Source organism: Vigna unguiculata, chromosome 4 (assembly GCF_004118075.2).
Source record: "Vigna unguiculata cultivar IT97K-499-35 chromosome 4, ASM411807v1, whole genome shotgun sequence".
Lineage (NCBI taxonomy): Eukaryota > Viridiplantae > Streptophyta > Magnoliopsida > Fabales > Fabaceae > Vigna > Vigna unguiculata.
Genome location: NC_040282.1, coordinates 27,536,238 through 27,553,684, shown reverse-complemented (window position 1 = coordinate 27,553,684; position 17,447 = coordinate 27,536,238). Strand labels below are relative to the sequence as shown.

Sequence of the window (17,447 nt, the reverse complement as noted above, 5' to 3'; positions counted from 1 at the left end):
AATTCAAAACCCTTCTATAATAGTATAATAACGGTAATATTTGAATTAAACATTAACATTTTACTAATTCATCAAGTGGTTATCGAGGAGTTATATAGGGGATATTTAGTTGTCAATACATATTTTTAGCTTATATTAATATATTTTAAAATATTTGAATTCACTGTGTTTGTTACTTATCTCAATCAATTCAAAAGAAAGTTTATAAAAATAACTTACAATCTATACAAAAATAATTATACAATTTTTCACTAATGGAAAAACGCATAAAAAATTATATACGATTTACAAATGTTTCTCTATAAAGTACTTATATTTATAACCCAATATTTTTTTATAACTCAATATTTTTTTTTTTCCTTACTTCTCGAACTAATTTTATTCTTTATGAATTAAAATCTAATAACGTCAAAAGGTTTTGTAAATAAAAACTCAAGGATATTTTATCTTCATTTTTCTTTTTATCCGTTTACATTAAAATTATAAAATTATATTTTTGAAATAACTAATTTTAAACCTGTGTTTACCTATGGTATGGTGGTGTTTATTTATATATTTATTAAAAGATACTTAAAAGGTCGAGGAAAGAAATACTAAATATTTTTAAGTTTATAATCGATTTAAATAGTTGTAAATACACATTTGATTATATTTTTCTCATTTTTGTTTAATTTAGTCCTCACTTTGGTTTCATATACAATTAGGTCTTAATTTTCATCAATTTGATCATTTTTACTAATACTGTTTAAATAACGAATATTGGGACTAAATTGAACAAAAGAAAATAACACAACCACCAACTGACACGTGGTACTAACATCGACATCTGGCACAATAGTGACTTGACACATAAAAAATTTATTTAAAATTAAAAATTAAAAAATGAAAAAAAAAACATAAGTTGACAAGTGGCATATACGGTTCACTAACGTTAACTATTTAAACAACGTTAGCAAAAAAGACCAAATTGATTGAAAATTGACGAAATTAGGACCTAATTGAACACGAAACCAAAATGAGAACCAAATTGAGCAAAAGCGAACCAAATGTGTATTTAAGCCTTTTAAATATAATCGATCTTAAAATGATTTATAGGTTTAAAAAATACGTCTATAAAAATATAAATAGTAGAGTTTGTAAGAATACAAAGGACAAAATAAGTGCAAAGATAAAGTAGACTCTCTAAAAATATAAAGGATATGTAAAATTATTAAGAGTAGACTCACTAAAAATATAAATCAATGTACGAACAGATTGGTCTAATGTATATTTTTTGACTCGTCTAATGAGTGCATTAACAAACTCATCTATTATGTTTAGTTAAACTCATCTAATCAGCATATTAACACACTTGTCTAATGTGTATGATTAGACTCGTCTGATTAGTGTATGGACACACTTATCTAATCTATATTGAAAGACTCGTCCAACTAGATAATAGATAAAGTCGTCTAATGTGTATTCATAAATTCATCTAATATGTATATGAACATATTCGTCTAACATATATTGCTTGACCTCACTAATCAATGTATAAATAAATTTGTCTAATGTGTGTTGCAAGACTCGTCTGATCAGTTATGAACATACTCGTCTAAACAATAAAATAAAAAATAAAAAATATCATAAAAAATTAATATTTGAAATATAAGTTATTCTTTAATATTTTATTAAATGACCAATTAATTAGAAATTATAAAAGGATAAATTAAGAATGAAAAAAGTAGTATAGAAATATATTTTCATTTTTAGGCAAAATAAGTTTAAAAATAAAATAAATGGATAAAAAAGTATAATATGCACATGTGGTAGAAAAAAATATAAATAAAAAATAAAATTAACAATATCAAATGACTAAAAAACTAACTTTTAGGATACTTGTTAACAAAATAAGCATGGGTAATATAGTAAATTTTCTAGTATCTTCTTTTTTGTATTATAATATAATAGATAATAGATAATAGATGATAGATAAAAAAATACTTTAAATATAATTTATTCTTTAATAATTTATTAAAAGGTTAAATATATTTTTGGTCTCTTAACTTCTAGTGAAAATTGGAATTAGTCACTCTTCGAAACTTTTACCCAATTCAGTCTCCTAACTTTAAAAATGCGTAGATTTAGTCATTCTAACCAAATTTTATTAATTTTATTTGACGTTTCAAACGTGTTTCATGATAACATTTTGAGTTATTTACATTGTTTGAAACGTCAAATAAACTTAATAAAATTTGGTTAAAAGGACTTAATGTAAAGACTTAGAAAATGGTATTTTATAAGTGACTATAGTTTAAAAATAGTGAAACTAAATTATTTTAGTATTAAAAGGTTTTAGTATAAATAATTTTGTTTTTAAAAGAGTTTCATTATTTTAAAACACATTATCTCTCTAGAAACCAATTTTTTAGAGTTCTCCAACTTCTCTCTAAGAGTTCTTCCTCTTTGGTCGTCTAATTGAAGAACCGAGACCGTATAATTGATCCTCTCGACAAGCTCTTCAATTTGGACCATCCAGTTTCTCTGTTTGTGTAAGTTAGTTTTTCTTCCTTTTTTCTCGGTCTAATATGTTTTGCCCTTACATGTAGTATTTCTTTTGGTTGGATGTGTTGCTTAAATCATTAATATGAATCTTTGTTGATCAGTGATCACAACGATATGTCTTAATCGTTCTTGTGTTGTTTCTATGTGTAGATAAAACATCCTGTGGAGTTAGAGGTGTTTGGCGTTTATAGAACTGTCTAAGCTGGATAACATGTAAGGAAGCTAATTGCATTGTTTTTAAGTTGTGTGATGATTGTACTAATTGCATGTTTGAATTACTAATTGCATGATTGTACTATTATTTACTGGCATGATTAAGTTGTGTGATGAGTTTTACCTTTTGAACTAGGGGTTAAATCCTTAAATTTACATGATTTAGGTTGTATGATAAGATTTTGAAATGTTGTATGATTAGTACTGCAAATGTGATAAAGTGAGTTGATAAATGTTATTAAATTGTAATTGGTATGTTTTGGTATCTATAATGGCTATTGAAATGTTTAGACTGGACTGTGATAACATAATTATGCAAAGTTGTTGAGTGAGAATACACTCGCTAAGCGAATCCACATTCGGAGAGCTTAGTAACTTTTTAGTTGCTGAGCGAAGATGTACTTGCTGAGCAAATCCAAAGTCAAGGAGCTTACTAATTTTGTAATCGATGATCGAGAATACACTCGCTAGGCGAATTTTGGAGGAATTTACCTCTGAGTTCCAATGATTTATTCGCTGAGAGAGTCATTCTGGTCGTTGAGCGAGTGAGGCTTTAGGCATTACTCATTGAGTGAATGGATGATCCGCTAAGCGAATACATTAGAATCTAGTAGTTATTTTCTATGCTAAATTTTGGTGTGTAATGGCAAATGTGAATTACTACTTATAAAATGATTGATTTGTATCATGAAACAAAGGTATTTTTGATGTTGTTGAAGGGTATTTCCCCGGGAGGATTGGTAATGTGTTCCACTAGGGTGTGCCTTAACAGTTAGTATTGTTTCATTTTGTGAGGCTATCCTGAACACTACTAGTTATTCATACTCATGCAGAGAATAATGGTTAGATGGTGAGAGTAGTAAGAGGTCTTGTCATAAGGATGGTTTCATTATTCTTATGATCGTAAAAGGGATTAACCTTGTGTGTGGTGGCTCGATAGAACATGCTATATCACCATAGGTGCATGGCTTCACTAGTTTAACACAAGTGCACGTATTCAGATAATGTTGAGTCTAGAAGAGTTTGGTTTATAATATGACATGTTATGTGGTTATTTTATATACTTTGAATTTAGAAAATTATATGCCTATGAACTATTTTATAAGGCATTTGTATCATTTTATTAAGCTAACTTACCTTTCTTTAGTGTTTCTCTCATCAGTAAGATTAGTGGAAGGTCTTGGGAAGCTGTAGTAAGTGGTTAGTTTGTGTATAGAGCTTGGTTGGTTTTAGTTGGTTTGTACAAATGATATATTTTTATACAATGGATTATTTGTTTTGAACACTATGATGAAACATCTTATTTTGTTAGTTTTAAGCTGCTAAAATTGGGATGTCACACTAAATCCACGCATTTGTGAAGTTGAAGGATTAAATGGAATCAAAATTTTGAAGAAGGACTAATTCTAATTTTCACCAAAAGTTAAGGGACCAAAAACATATTTAATTATTTATTAAATGGTCAACTAATTAGAAATTATAAAAGGATAGAATTAAGAATGGAAAAAATAGTATAGAAATATATTTTCATTTTTAGGAAAAATTAATGTAAAAAAAAAATAAATGGATAAAAGAGTAAAACAACCACATGTGGTAGCAAGAAAAAAAAATATAAATAAAACAGAAAATTAACAATATCAAATGACTAAAGCTCAATTCTATTGTAATTTCGTAGTGAATTACGAGGTTATCTACTATCAATCAATAGTTTTTCTCTAAATTTTCTTATTATTTTACTTAATTTTGATATTCTTTTGTTTAAGTAAATGAGTATAAACTTCACATGTAAACACTTAAAACATATGTAGTATTAAGAAAACACTTAACACTTGGAACAATATAAGTATTAATAGATTTTTACATATAGACACTTGAAACAAGTGAAGAGTTAAATGAATTAATTAATTTACGCTTTTTAAGTTAATTCAAACTTGTACAGTTGTTTGCTTAATAAAAGGTAGAAAAATAGATTAATAATGTATTCACAAATGCTTAAAATAATTGAAGTATAATTAAAATTTCACTTCTAGACACTTGGAACTAGTAAAAATCTTAAAGAATTAATAAATGGTTATTAAGATAATTTGGTATTTGTTTAGAAATTAAATGAATAATAATCGACTGATAACCTGAATTTATCTAATAATCAAATGATAACCAGAAAATTTATCTAAGAACAGGAGAATCAACATATTTTTATATTACTATTTTTCTTTATATCATCTATTGTTTACAAATCCCCTCTACTATTCTTTTAAGTTTCTAACCTTTCATGCTAGTCCTATTTCAAGTGAATTTTTTATTGAATTTGTTTGAAAACTAACCCTATCTATACTCTATTTTCATTCCTTCGTTATGCAACAGGTAACCCAATTATGAACACTAAACGATTAGTACTACAATCATATTTCAAAATTTATACCCTAAAAAACCATTTTGAAGTAAATGTATTTAGGGATGTTAAAACAGCAAAGGCCAACCCGTGTTAAAAAGAACAAGTCAAGTTGAAAATTTTAACCTATCAGTCTATTCTGGTCCAGCCTATCCTATCTATCAATTTGATAGACCAAAATACGAGTCAGCTTGACTCAGTCTGGTGGCTCGTCTTTAAAAGAATTACAAATTTCAATTTAAATAATTAAAAATATTTTTTATATTAATTTTGTAAAGGTGTAAATATATAATAGTATTGTAATTTAAATCATTAACTCTTATTAATTAAGCTTCAATTATTAGTTACAATAAAGTAATTTAATGTATAAATGTAATAATTATTTTAATTTATCTAATTAAAAACATTAACTAATCAATTAAAAGTTTAGAAAATATTTTATATAATTAAATATATCTTTAATATTCATTTATATGTATATCTAAACAAATTTTAATAATAAAAAATTTGAAAACAAATTGAAAAAGTTTAAAATAAAATAAAAAGTGACATACCAATATGATTCAATCCATTTTTGATGAGCCATTGACAAATCGGACTAAAATAGACTAAACTGACTCATTTTGCCACCTCTAAAAATTTTACCACCTCTAAATGTACCACGGTCAAAACAGACAAAATAAAACACAAACCTCAACTTTTACTTTAATCCAACTTGTTTAACAAACTCCTTCATCAGCATAAACATCTAATTTCTATACATAAATTAGTACTAAAGAAACTATAATTACATGTAAGCTAAAAGTATGAAAGCAAAAGGTGCCAAAATTAAAATATTGATCCATATCACCTAGTATTGGCATTTACATTTACCTTGCTATCACAAACTTGATTAAAATATAGCGAACCCTGTCATGTGAGTCATTAATGTCACAATGCAACTGTCACTGCTACTCAGTTACCAAGTTACAAAACTTTGTCTAAGAAAATTGAATTATACGGTACACCCTAGTTATAACTTAGTTACTGTGTGTCATGACTCCTCTTGAGCTTCTGCAGAAGCTATTTCTGAATCCAATTTGCTTATTACTTGCTCGCTTACATGCTTAGCCACAGATATCATATCAAGAATGATGCTTGGATCCAGCCCTACACCTCCACGTTTGGTTATACCACAGATGTAACCTTGCCTATTAACTGAGATTGAAACAGCAGAGCTCATCTGTGATTCCTCTTCTGATGTTGCATCCACAATATAGTGCCTCCCAACCTAGAAAACAAAGATAGTATCAAGTTATCATTAATATGATCAATCAAAGTTAACAAGTGCAAAAATGTGTTAGTCAGAATTAAACACAAGTCTTTTCAACCTGAATTAATTCTTATGATTTGGGCTTATCATGCAAAAAGCTCCAGAAAACTTGAAAAGAGTCAGGATATGTTACCTTAGTCAGTGTAACTATGACAGGGACTCCAGATGTGTCAAACTGCAGAAACTCCTCGTCACTTATGTCAACTTCTGGTTGCTCATCATTTGATGTTCCAGCAGCAACTTGAACTCTTGGAATACCCGTATTACTCAAAGCAGCCTAAATGAATGATAGATGTTAGCTGCATTGGGGCTTTTCCAGTTAATTCTCAAAACAGGTTTGATTTACCAATATCATGGTATTAAGGAAATCCTGATATTAAGGAAATCCAAATCCATATAGAAGAACTTCATGAAATTGAATTTGGATTCTCCGCTTGATTTTTCTATACTATTCTTTTGCGGTGCATATACTAATGACATTGATTTTAATGTTTTAATAGCTATTAAAAAGATTTTTAAAGTACTAACATCAGTATATTGTTAATGCTTAATAAAGAACACCAAAAAGCTCATTAGAGAATATGGACTCCATGAAATTGATCGCAAATTTGTTAGGGATATTACAAAGAATAAAGAAAACAAAATAGAAAGATGTTTGCAGTAGTAGATTAATGAAACCAATAGAAAAAGGTTTTGGGCAAACCATTTTTAACAAATGCTATGATAAGAAGGTTAAACACCCCAAAGTCAAATATCACGTCTTTAACATCAACTCTAAATTATTGTAAGTGAACTAGAAAACTTAAGACTATACATTGTTGAAAATTGACATGATATTTAGAGGGTGATCACTGAAATGCTAATTATTTTAGCCAGAAGCCGCTCATGATCATGGTTTCAAACATTTCTAGTAATCTATTCATGTTTTACCTTAATGGCAGCACCAAGAGCATCCAACAAATTTCCATCTGAACTAACAACAAGCCCATCAATGTAAAGATCCCAACAAATTTTTCCTTCGACAATAATAAGAGACAAAAGGTCAATTCCAGCACCTGAAAGGGGAAAAACAAGAGAAAAGAGCTCAACAGCTGTACTACAAAGCGACAAGAACATGGAAAGGAAAGTATATGTTAGTGAGCATAATCTTCAATCTTGGGAGAAAATAGACCTGCTCCACTTTTACCACCCAAAAGACAGTGTTGAAGAGCATTTGACAGTTCTGCTGCCAACTCATCACCCCCTCTACCCTATATACAAGCCAGAGATATGGAGTACCAAATAAAATAGTTTTTCTAAGCATTAAAAGGCATTTACAGAACAAAACTGATAAAGAGAAAAGCAATTATAAAAAACAATCAAAACACTATTCTTGATGAAAATCTAAATCTTATTAATCTAATACACTGTTTAACTTTAACTAAAATTTCTAAGGATTTACATATTTGTTTTGCTATCAATGTTCATGGTACTTAAAGATGAATAACATGAAGAAAACCACAATATATGGACGACTTCATCAAACAAAGAGAAGGAAAAAAGCAATAGAATGAAAACCTCAAAAGCTGGCTCTGCAGTTGAACTGCATTCAATATATATAGAGACTTTTCCTTTGTCAGGCAGCAATAAGCTTGGCCTTCCCAGTTCAGCCTGTACTTGTGTAGCCAATATATAATGTTTAGTAAAATAACCCATTATGTTTCCAAGCAAATCATTTATAGTATCAAACATAACAATATTACAACTTACAAGTCAATTCATACAATATAAATCTAAACATTTAAATTTTAACCAACCTTAACACTGGCAATGACATCTGTAGCACCCATCCTGATTCTTGCTGAACCATTTGCCTACAATGCAGTTAGTTTATCAAATGAAAAAATTAAAATTATTCAATGCACATCAGAATACCCTGCCAAATGGCAACTAATTAAAGTAAGCTTAAATACTCATTTGGTCTTGATTTTGGTTCAGTTTTTTTAATTTGGTCCTAGTTTTTTATTTGTGTTCAATTTGGTCCCAAATTTCATCAATTTCATTCAATTAAGTCCTTTTATATAACACCGTCTAAATTGCTAACAGAACAATGTACATGGTGAATTGTTCCTGTAACGTGGTGCATTGTAGTATGACATGTCTGTTATGTGACTTGTAGTTTCATTTTTAATTTTTAATTAAAAAAGTTCTGAAAATAAATTGGGTTTAGGGTTTATAATTGGGCATTGGGGATTTGCTTCCATTTGTGGTCTCAGGAGTTTGTGGATTTGGAGAACATTGTTGTTGTGTGAACTTGCTTTGGTGGATTGTGTGCATCTTCATCTTAGAGGTTAGCTTTCTACTTAGGGTTTTTGTTACCTTTTTGTTACCCAGGTTCTTTGCAGTTCTTGTTGTTTGCTCAACTGCAAGCTCTCTACAATCGCAAATGAGTGCTATGCCCAAAACCTAGAACCACCACTATGGCATGAATCGCAATTTCATTGTCCCCAACTATTGCAAGAGGAAAACGATGGCCCACGAGACAACTTTTCAAGTGAAGGTGGGTCGCAAGCAGATTTTTGAAGTGGGCAAAGCCCCTAATTGCTCTCTCGTATACATATGAAAACCCTAGCCTATGCATTTCAACTATGTAAGTTTAATTCCAACTAAAACTACATGTCACAGTACATCAAAACGGACACGTCAGACTACAGTGCACCACGTCACAAGAATAGTCCACCTTGTACACTGTTATGTTAGCAATTTAGAAAGTGTTAGATAAAAGGACTTAATTGAACAAAATTGACAAAATTTGAGACCAAATGAAACATAAATCTAAAACTAGGACCAAATTGAAAAAATTGAACCAAAATTAGGACCAAAAGAGTATGTAAGCCATTAAAGTATTACCTGGGGAATCACTCCAGTTTCAACAGAGATTGGTCGATATGTCAATCTTTTTCTACCATCACAACGAAGATCTTGAGCAATGCCACCCTGGATAAAATGCTTTTCTCCCAGTGATAAACCCACCATTCTTGCTCCTGCAAATGCAAGGGTTTTGAGAAATTTTATGACTAAAATTACAAAGTACAACTGTTTAAGTACAGTGTTGTTAAACTATTTCCATAGCAAGCATATTTATTCTTAGAAAGTGAATTTATGCATAACTCAATCCTACAAATTGACTTGAAATATGAGATTTTCACCTATTTACATATTACAATTTGGTCATTTATTTAGTTAATGTATGATTTCTATCACACTCCTCATGTTGAGAACTGAAATCTTGAGCTTGGGAAAGATATCTATGGATAGGGTGACACAATAGGCCCAACAGCCCTTGCTAGGATTGACTTCGATACCATCTTCAAAAGTGGATTTAGGCTTAACTCAACCTGATAAGATCAGTACTTAGAGTTATACAGAAAGAGATACTTTTTATTCAAAGAACGTCAATTCCTTACCAATGTAGTAGGGAAAATGACAAGAACTACAATTAATTACAGCAGAGGTATTTCAAGAGGCCTCACTCTCCACAAACTTTTCCGACCAAAACTAAGATATAATCACATAAACCCCCCTACATACCTAAAAAAGACTATTTATAAGGTCTGTTACAGTTATTGTTAGAAATGGGTTTTACGCCTAACTCAACCCCACAAAACCGACTTGTAAGGTGAGGTTTGCACCTCATTTATATACTATGAAATTGCCTTACCTCTAATCAATGTGGGACTTTCAACACACCCCCTTACGTCGGAGTACATCTTGTGCGTGGGACTAGAAATTAGTGGGTGGTCCATTAGTGGCCTGATATCGAGAGAAACAGAATGTCTAAGAAAGCTCGTTATGATAGACTCTAACTTGGCTCTGATACCATGTTAGAAGTGGGTTTTAAGCCTAACTCGACCCCACAAAACCGATTTGTAAGGTGAGGATTGCACCCACTTATATATTGTGAATTGGCCTTATCTCTAGTCGATGTGGAACTTCCAACACCCCCCTCACGCCGAGGTATATTCATCACGTGCGTGAGACAAGAAATTAGTGAGTGGTCCGTTAGCGATCCGATATCGGGTGGAACAGAATGTCCAAGAAAGTTCGCTAGGACAGGCTCTGTTGAGAATAAAGAAAATAGGGATTGAGATTAATCTCCCTTGTGTATAAACCACACATAGGGTAATCTAATTATAATAGAGAGAGGTACAAGTAAAAAGAGTAACTGAAAATAAAAAGATTAAATAGAAGATATTGTTTGATATTGCGGTTATCAATATCTAATAATATCTTAATAATCTCAAACAATATCTAACACTCCCTCTCAAGCTGGAGCATACAAATCGTATGTGCCAAGCTTGTTACAAATATAATCAATTCTAGGCCCTCGTAAAGACTTAGTAAAAATATTTGCTAACTGATCACTTGAGTTAACAAATTCAGTCTTGATGTCTCCAGACAAAACCTTTTCTCGAATGAAATGACAATCAATCTCAATGTGTTTGGTCCTCTCATGAAAGACAGGATTAGAGCTAATATAAAGAGCAGCCTGATTGTCACACACAAGTGTCATTTGAGTAACATCTCCAAATTGTAACTCTTGAAACAATTGCTTGAGCCAAACAAGTTCACAGGCAGCTGAGGCCATAGCTCTATATTTTGCTTCTGCACTGGATCTTGCTACAACACTCTATTTCTTACTTTTCCACGAGATCAGGTTACCACCAATGGAGACATAATACCCAGATGTAGATCTTCTATCAGAAGGAGATCCTGCCCAATCAGCATCTGAATAGCAAACAACTTTTGTATGGTTATTAGAACCATATAACAATCCTTTTCCAGGGGATCTTTTAATATACTTCAAGATACGAATGACTGCATTCCAATGATCTTCACATGGAAAATTAAGAAATTGGCTTACCACACTGACTGCAAAAGAAATGTCAGGACGAGTAACGGTAAGATAATTTAATTTTCCAACTAATCTTCTATATGCTCAGGATCAGATATAGGCTCCCCCTGATTTGGTAGAAGTTTAGTATTCGGATCCATGGGTGTATCAATAGACTTTGAACTCACCAACCCAGTTTCCTCCAGAATATCCATGGCATACTTTCTTTGAGATATAACAATACCATCATTGGACTGTGCCACCTCAATACCCAAGAAATATTTGAGTTTGCCAACATCTTTTGTCTGAAAATGGTGACAGATATGTTGTTTCAATTGAGAGATGTCATGGTTGTTACTCCCTGTAAGAATGATGTCATCAACATATACTATCAAGTAAACACATCCAACACTCGAGTGTTGATAAAAAACATAATGATCTGTTTCACACTGAGTCATACCAAATTGTTGAACAACATTGCTAAACTTTCCAAACCAGGCCCTAGGAGATTGTTTTAGGCCATATAGTGATTTGCGAAGACGACATACCATCCCAGAAGACTCCCCCTGAGCAACAAACCCAGGAGGTTGCTCCATATAGATTTCTTCTTGTAAATCACCATTGAGGAAAGCATTTTTAACATCCAGTTGATAAAGAGGCCATTGTTGAAGAGCAGCAATGGCGATAAATAAACGAACAGAAGCCATCTTTGCCACGGGGGAAAAAGTATCGCCATAATCCAGACCAAAAGTTTGAGTATAACCTTTGGCCACAAGACGAGCTTTGAGGCGATCAATAATACCATCAGGTCCAACTTTGATAGCAAACACCCACCTGCAACCAACAACAGATTTCCCAGACAGTAACGAGACCAAATCCCAAGTTCCACTGTTATGAAGAGCACTTAGTTCATCCGTCATGGCCTGACGCCAACCAGGATGGGCTAAAGCTTCACGAACAGTTTTTGGAGTGGTCACAGAAGAAAGAGAGGAAAGACATGTATAAAAAGGTAATGACAAGCGATGATAACTCAAAGCAATATAATGGGGAGAGGGATTACGGGTAGAACGCATACCTTTTCGGAGGGCAATGGGAAGGTCAGACTCAGGTGTTAGAGCCAGAGGAGACAGAGTAGTTGGCACTTGAGTGGAGTCACATGGTGGTAGTTGTGATCGGTTTCAACGACTATAAACCTGAAGAGGTGGTGGAGAAGCGGACTGTGGAGCAGGAACCGATGGTGAAGAAGACACAGTAAGAGGGTCACAAACAAGAGGAACATTAAAGGTATTAGAAGAGGTGTCAGGACTACATGGAGGTAGAGGTGAAGTTTGACTCTTAAAATAAAGGGAGAACTCATCAAAGGTGACATCTGCAGACACAAAATAACGATTAAGAAAAGGAGAAAAACATTTGTATCCTTTTTGTGATCTTGTAAACCCTAAGAAAACACATTTATGTGATCTAGGAGAAAGCTTGTCAAGACCAGGACTGAAATTATGAACAAAACATGTAGACCCGAAAACTCTTAGAGGTAAGGGATGAAGAGGGTCATGAGGAAATAAAATGGAATGAGGTATGTTATTCTTTAAAACCAAAGAAGGCATGCAATTAATGAGATAACAGGCAGTAAGAATAGCATCACCCCAAAATGTTCAGGAACTGCTCCATGAATTAAAAGAGTGCGAGTGGTTTCAATAAGATGTCTATTTTTACGTTCAGCTACACCATTTTGTTGAGGGGTATAAGCACAAGAAGTTTGATGTAGAATACCGTGAGAAGCCATAAATTGTTTAAAAGAATGAAAAAGATATTCACGGCCATTATCACTGTGCAAAACTCTAATAGAAACATCGAACTGAGTTTTAATTTCATGAAAAAAAGATTGAAAGATATGAAATAATTCCGAACGATGTTTCATTAAAAATAACCAAGTACATCTAGAATAATCATCAATAAAAGTAACAAAATATTGAAAACCTAAAGTAGACTTAACGCGGCTAGGACCCCAAATGTCAGAGTGAACCAAGGCAAAAGGGGATGAAGCACCACGTGTGACACTACGAGGAAAGGAAGTACGACTATGTTTGCCTAATTGGCATGACTCACACACCAAATGAGATAACTTGGACAAGGCAGGGACAAGCTGCTGTAACTTAGCAAGGCTTGGATGACCTAACTGAGCATGAAGAAGAGAGGGAGACTCCATAACTGCACCACCTTGTGTAGAAGGACGGAGATGATAAAGACCATGAGACTCACATCCTGTGCCAATCACCTGTTTCGAACTCCGGTCCTGTAAACACACAGAATTGTGGGTAAAAGAAACAACACAATCAAGAGAACGAGTTAGATGACTGATGGCCAACAGGTTAAAAGGAGACCCAGGGACATAAAGAACATTATCAATGGTTAAAGAAGGGAAAAGTTTAACAGTGCCAACACCATGAGATGAGACTCTAGAACCATCAGCCAGTGTAACAGAAGGTAAATGATTAGGAGAGGATAAAGAAGAGAACAAAGATTTGTTACCAGTAATATGATCAGTGGCTCCTGAATCAAACACCCAAGGACCAAGAGAAGAAGATCGAGTCAAACCAACAAAAGATGTACCTATGTGAGCGATAGATGCAGTGGAACTAGAAGACTCATGATCCTTATACCATTTGAGAAATTTGTTGAATATAGCAAGTGTATCAGGTGAAACAGAAGGAGGATCCCCAGTAGAGGAAGGTGGGGAAAGGTTGGTCAGAACAGCTGCATCAGAGCGAGGAGGACGTCCATGCAATGCATAACACCTGTCAATCTTGTGACTTGGCTTGCCACAATGTTCACACTCATGTAATGCATAACACTTGTCAATCTTGTGACCGAGCTTGCCACAATGGTCACACTTAGGACGCCCTTTTCCCTGTTTGCGAGGGCGAGTCCGGCGGAGGTCCGGCAGTAGTCCGACGGAGGTACGACGGCAGTCCGGCGGAGGTCCAGCGACGGCAGAGGCAGAGGCAGAGGCAACAGTGACGAAAAGAAAAGATACCTTAAGCTCTACATGTTGAGAATAAAGAAAATAGGGATTGAGATTAATCTCCCTTGTGTATAAACCACACATAGGGTAATCTATTTATAATAGAGAGAGGTACAAGTAAAAAGAGTAACTGAAAATAAATAGATTAAATAGAAGATATTGTTTGATATTGTGGTTATCAATATCTAACAATATCTTAATAATATCAAACAATATATAACAGGCTCTAACCTGGCTCTGATACCATGTTAGAAGTGGGTTTTAGGCCTAACTCAACCTCACAAAACGGGCTTGTAAGATGAGGATTGCACCCATTTATATATTGTGAATTGACTTTATCTCCAGTCGATGTAGGACTTCCAACAGTTATAAAGCATAATTGTCCTAACTGCCTTGTTTTTTCCTTCTACAAGAAACAATGTCAAATCTATCAATACCCCCTCTATGAAGTTTCGCCTTGTCCTCAAAATGAAATTCAGGAAACTTTGTTGATGCAAGTAGGAGGTAAGGCCTGGATAGCAGTAGCTGGTTGGACTGCTCTTTTAAAGAGAGAAACATGAAATACTAGATGGATTCTGATGTAAGCGGCAGATCCAACTTGTATGCCACCAACCCGATTCGCTCAACAATCTTGTAAGGTAAGACTTCGTGCAATTCCCTTGCAATGGAGATAGCCTAGGGTGCTTTGATCTATGCCAGCATTAGTTGAACTACTTGGAAAGATAAAACACATTAAGTGTTCCTATTTCCCACACTTAGACAAAGTCCCTTCCTATACATAGTTGATTAAAAAGGACATACAGTTATGTGTTCTAACAGCGACTTCCTAATCCAAGAATTAGGATTACTTGACAAAACACATGTTATTGGTCTCCAACCTTAAATTAAAACAACGATTTAGAGTTTGTGTGGGGAAAGAGAAAGAAATAGAAATACAGATAAAGAGAGGAAGAGAGAAGAAAACAAAAATAGAGTATAAAAGGAAAAAAAGAAGAGAGAAACACAGATCAAAAAATTGTGCACTGCCCTTCTGTTACTATCATTCAGTCTCAGTCTACATTCAGTATGTCTAAAATACTACAGTCCTGCCTTACTAATTGGCAGATATCCAACAGTTATTAACTAACAGAAGGACTAACTAACTAACATTCTTTTCTTATTTATATTTACACATCGCATAAACATCACATAACCAATCAAATAGATCCCAAACAGATCCGATACCAAGGTACCTGAGTTATGAGCAGCACTGGTATGTTACATTACAAGCACTCGCAATACAGAATAAACTATTTACAGAGCCTGATCTTCCTTCAAAACGTTAATTTTAAATTAGAATCCCTGAAACCAATCATCATAATATTAAGAACAATGCATTTAAAGACCAAAACGGCTTTCCTAAGTCTAACCTCAAGAACAAAATTGGGTGTTAGCCAACCGACAGCAGAAAAAACAACGAAAAAGAGAAACCACCTTGAGAAAATCATAACTAATAACAGCAAATATAAGCATTAACAACACAAGGTTGTGGTCACAGCCTCACAGGCATCAAAATTAACAAAAAAAAAAATGTATAACATTTAGCATGCATTACACAGCATCAAACACTATAACTAAGCCCAATAAATGACATCTAATGAGTATAACATATTTCACATTGACTAAAACAGTCTAAGTGTCTAATGAGATTATAATGCTAGAGCTGAAAGCCCCATATAACAAACGAGTTTCATAGGACCTAAGATAATAAATCCAGCCCATTGAGAATCCAAAAGTAATGGACCAACAAGGCAATGCAAAGGGAAATATCCCAAAAGCAAATAAGCAAAAGAATCAAACACTTTCTGGTTTTATATCTAACGGTGTGATCTTACAATCAAATTTACGAGTGTATTCAATGGCATGACAATAGGATTTGGCACCTCTAGTTAGTTGAAAAACTGCCCCTTCTATGAAACACATGCCTCAGGTACTCTCTGGTTCAGGTACCTATCTAAGTAGTTAAAAGAGCCAAAATACTTCAGAAAGTAACTACTTGACGAGCTTTGAGACAGCTATTCAACTGAATCTAATGGTTATTCTATCATTGAACACGTTGTCCAAAATGAACTTAGGGCCTAAGTTTGATATAATCCCCATACAATACAATTTCCAAAAAGAAAATTAAATCTAGAAACACCAAGAACCACCACACCATGAACTTTTCATCCCCAGGTAACAGTAACTGACAATATGTCTACGTAAAATTGATATCAACTAAGAAAAACCCAGTTGATGAAAAATTGAAAATGGGAACTTAATTAACGAAGCAATTAAAAGTTTGAAGGGCCGTAACAACATGAGAAAGAGAAACCAAAGCAAGTGGCAACAGAGTTGAGGAAGCTCTTACCTTTCGTGTTGAAATATGAAAATTTGGGGTTTCTATGCAAATGGATAAGAAGTTAGAAAAGTGACAAGAAACGGCAAGATAACACAGCAAAGTGAGGCGCGCCAAGGTCACGGCCACTGCAGCTTTGCCTTTGGAAGGGTAATCACGCGTCTCTACTAAGTAGGGTAAGAAGCAGCTTCTATCCTTTTTTTTTATTATTTTTTTTTAAGCTTGCCACGAAAAACATATACCTCTACCAAGGATAGGTGACTATGGAGACGGAATGGTTTTCTCTAAGATAGATTCGAGAAATGGATGCCATCAAATCCTTCTGAAGTCTGAATATGTTGTCATGCTATTTTTTTTTTACCTTAAATTTATAATTAATACAAATTTCATAATTTAAAATAAAAGTTTATTTTTATTTTATTGAAGATCTCTATAAACAACAAAAAATATTATTTTACAAACATAATTTATCAAAGAAGAAATATATGAGATTAAAATATTATTTTTAATATCTCTGCATCAATCACGAATTAGTACTTACTTCCTCGACACATGTACAATCATTCCAGAAAACAAATGTGGTTACAGATGTCTTGGTGCATATGTCTTTAATGAGGATTAAGGAGTTAAAATTGGTGGTGACTTGAACTTGAATGTGGAGTTTCGGGTGAACAACATTAGATGTAGTCATCTGACTATATCTAATGTCTTTCT

General features: G+C 33.2%; 1 protein-coding gene across 2 annotated transcripts; it reads right to left on the bottom strand.

Annotated features, from left to right (window-relative positions):
* Positions 1-5,956: 5,956 nt before the first annotated feature.
* Positions 5,957-17,048, bottom strand: LOC114182601 (exosome complex component RRP42-like). 2 transcript variants are annotated; one of them, XM_028069498.1, is made up of 9 exons: positions 16,746-17,048; positions 15,589-15,697; positions 9,351-9,484; positions 8,258-8,314; positions 8,019-8,111; positions 7,633-7,711; positions 7,392-7,516; positions 6,595-6,738; positions 5,957-6,419 (listed from the first exon to the last, which is right to left on the bottom strand). In XM_028069498.1, the coding sequence occupies exons 3-9, from the start codon at positions 9,474-9,476 to the stop codon at positions 6,183-6,185; spliced, it is 861 nt and encodes a 286-aa protein (XP_027925299.1). In that variant the 5' UTR covers positions 9,477-9,484; positions 15,589-15,697; positions 16,746-17,048; the 3' UTR covers positions 5,957-6,182. The 2 variants fall into 2 exon arrangements, with proteins under 2 accessions (XP_027925299.1, XP_027925298.1); XM_028069497.1 differs by lacking the exon at positions 15,589-15,697.
* Between the last annotated feature and the right edge of the window lie 399 nt (positions 17,049-17,447).

Bases quoted from the DNA above. Each gene is read 5' to 3' on its own strand.
- LOC114182601 (XM_028069498.1), bottom strand. From the start codon at position 9,476: ATGGTGGGTTTATCACTGGGAGAAAAGCATTTTATCCAGGGTGGCATT. The intron at 7,712-8,018 runs GTTTTCATTCTA...GCTTGTATATAG, and splicing joins CTGCAGAGCCAGCTTTTGAG to GGTAGAGGGGGTGATGAGTT. The intron at 6,420-6,594 runs GTAACATATCCT...TTTGTTTTCTAG, and splicing joins TCATAGTTACACTGACTAAG to GTTGGGAGGCACTATATTGT.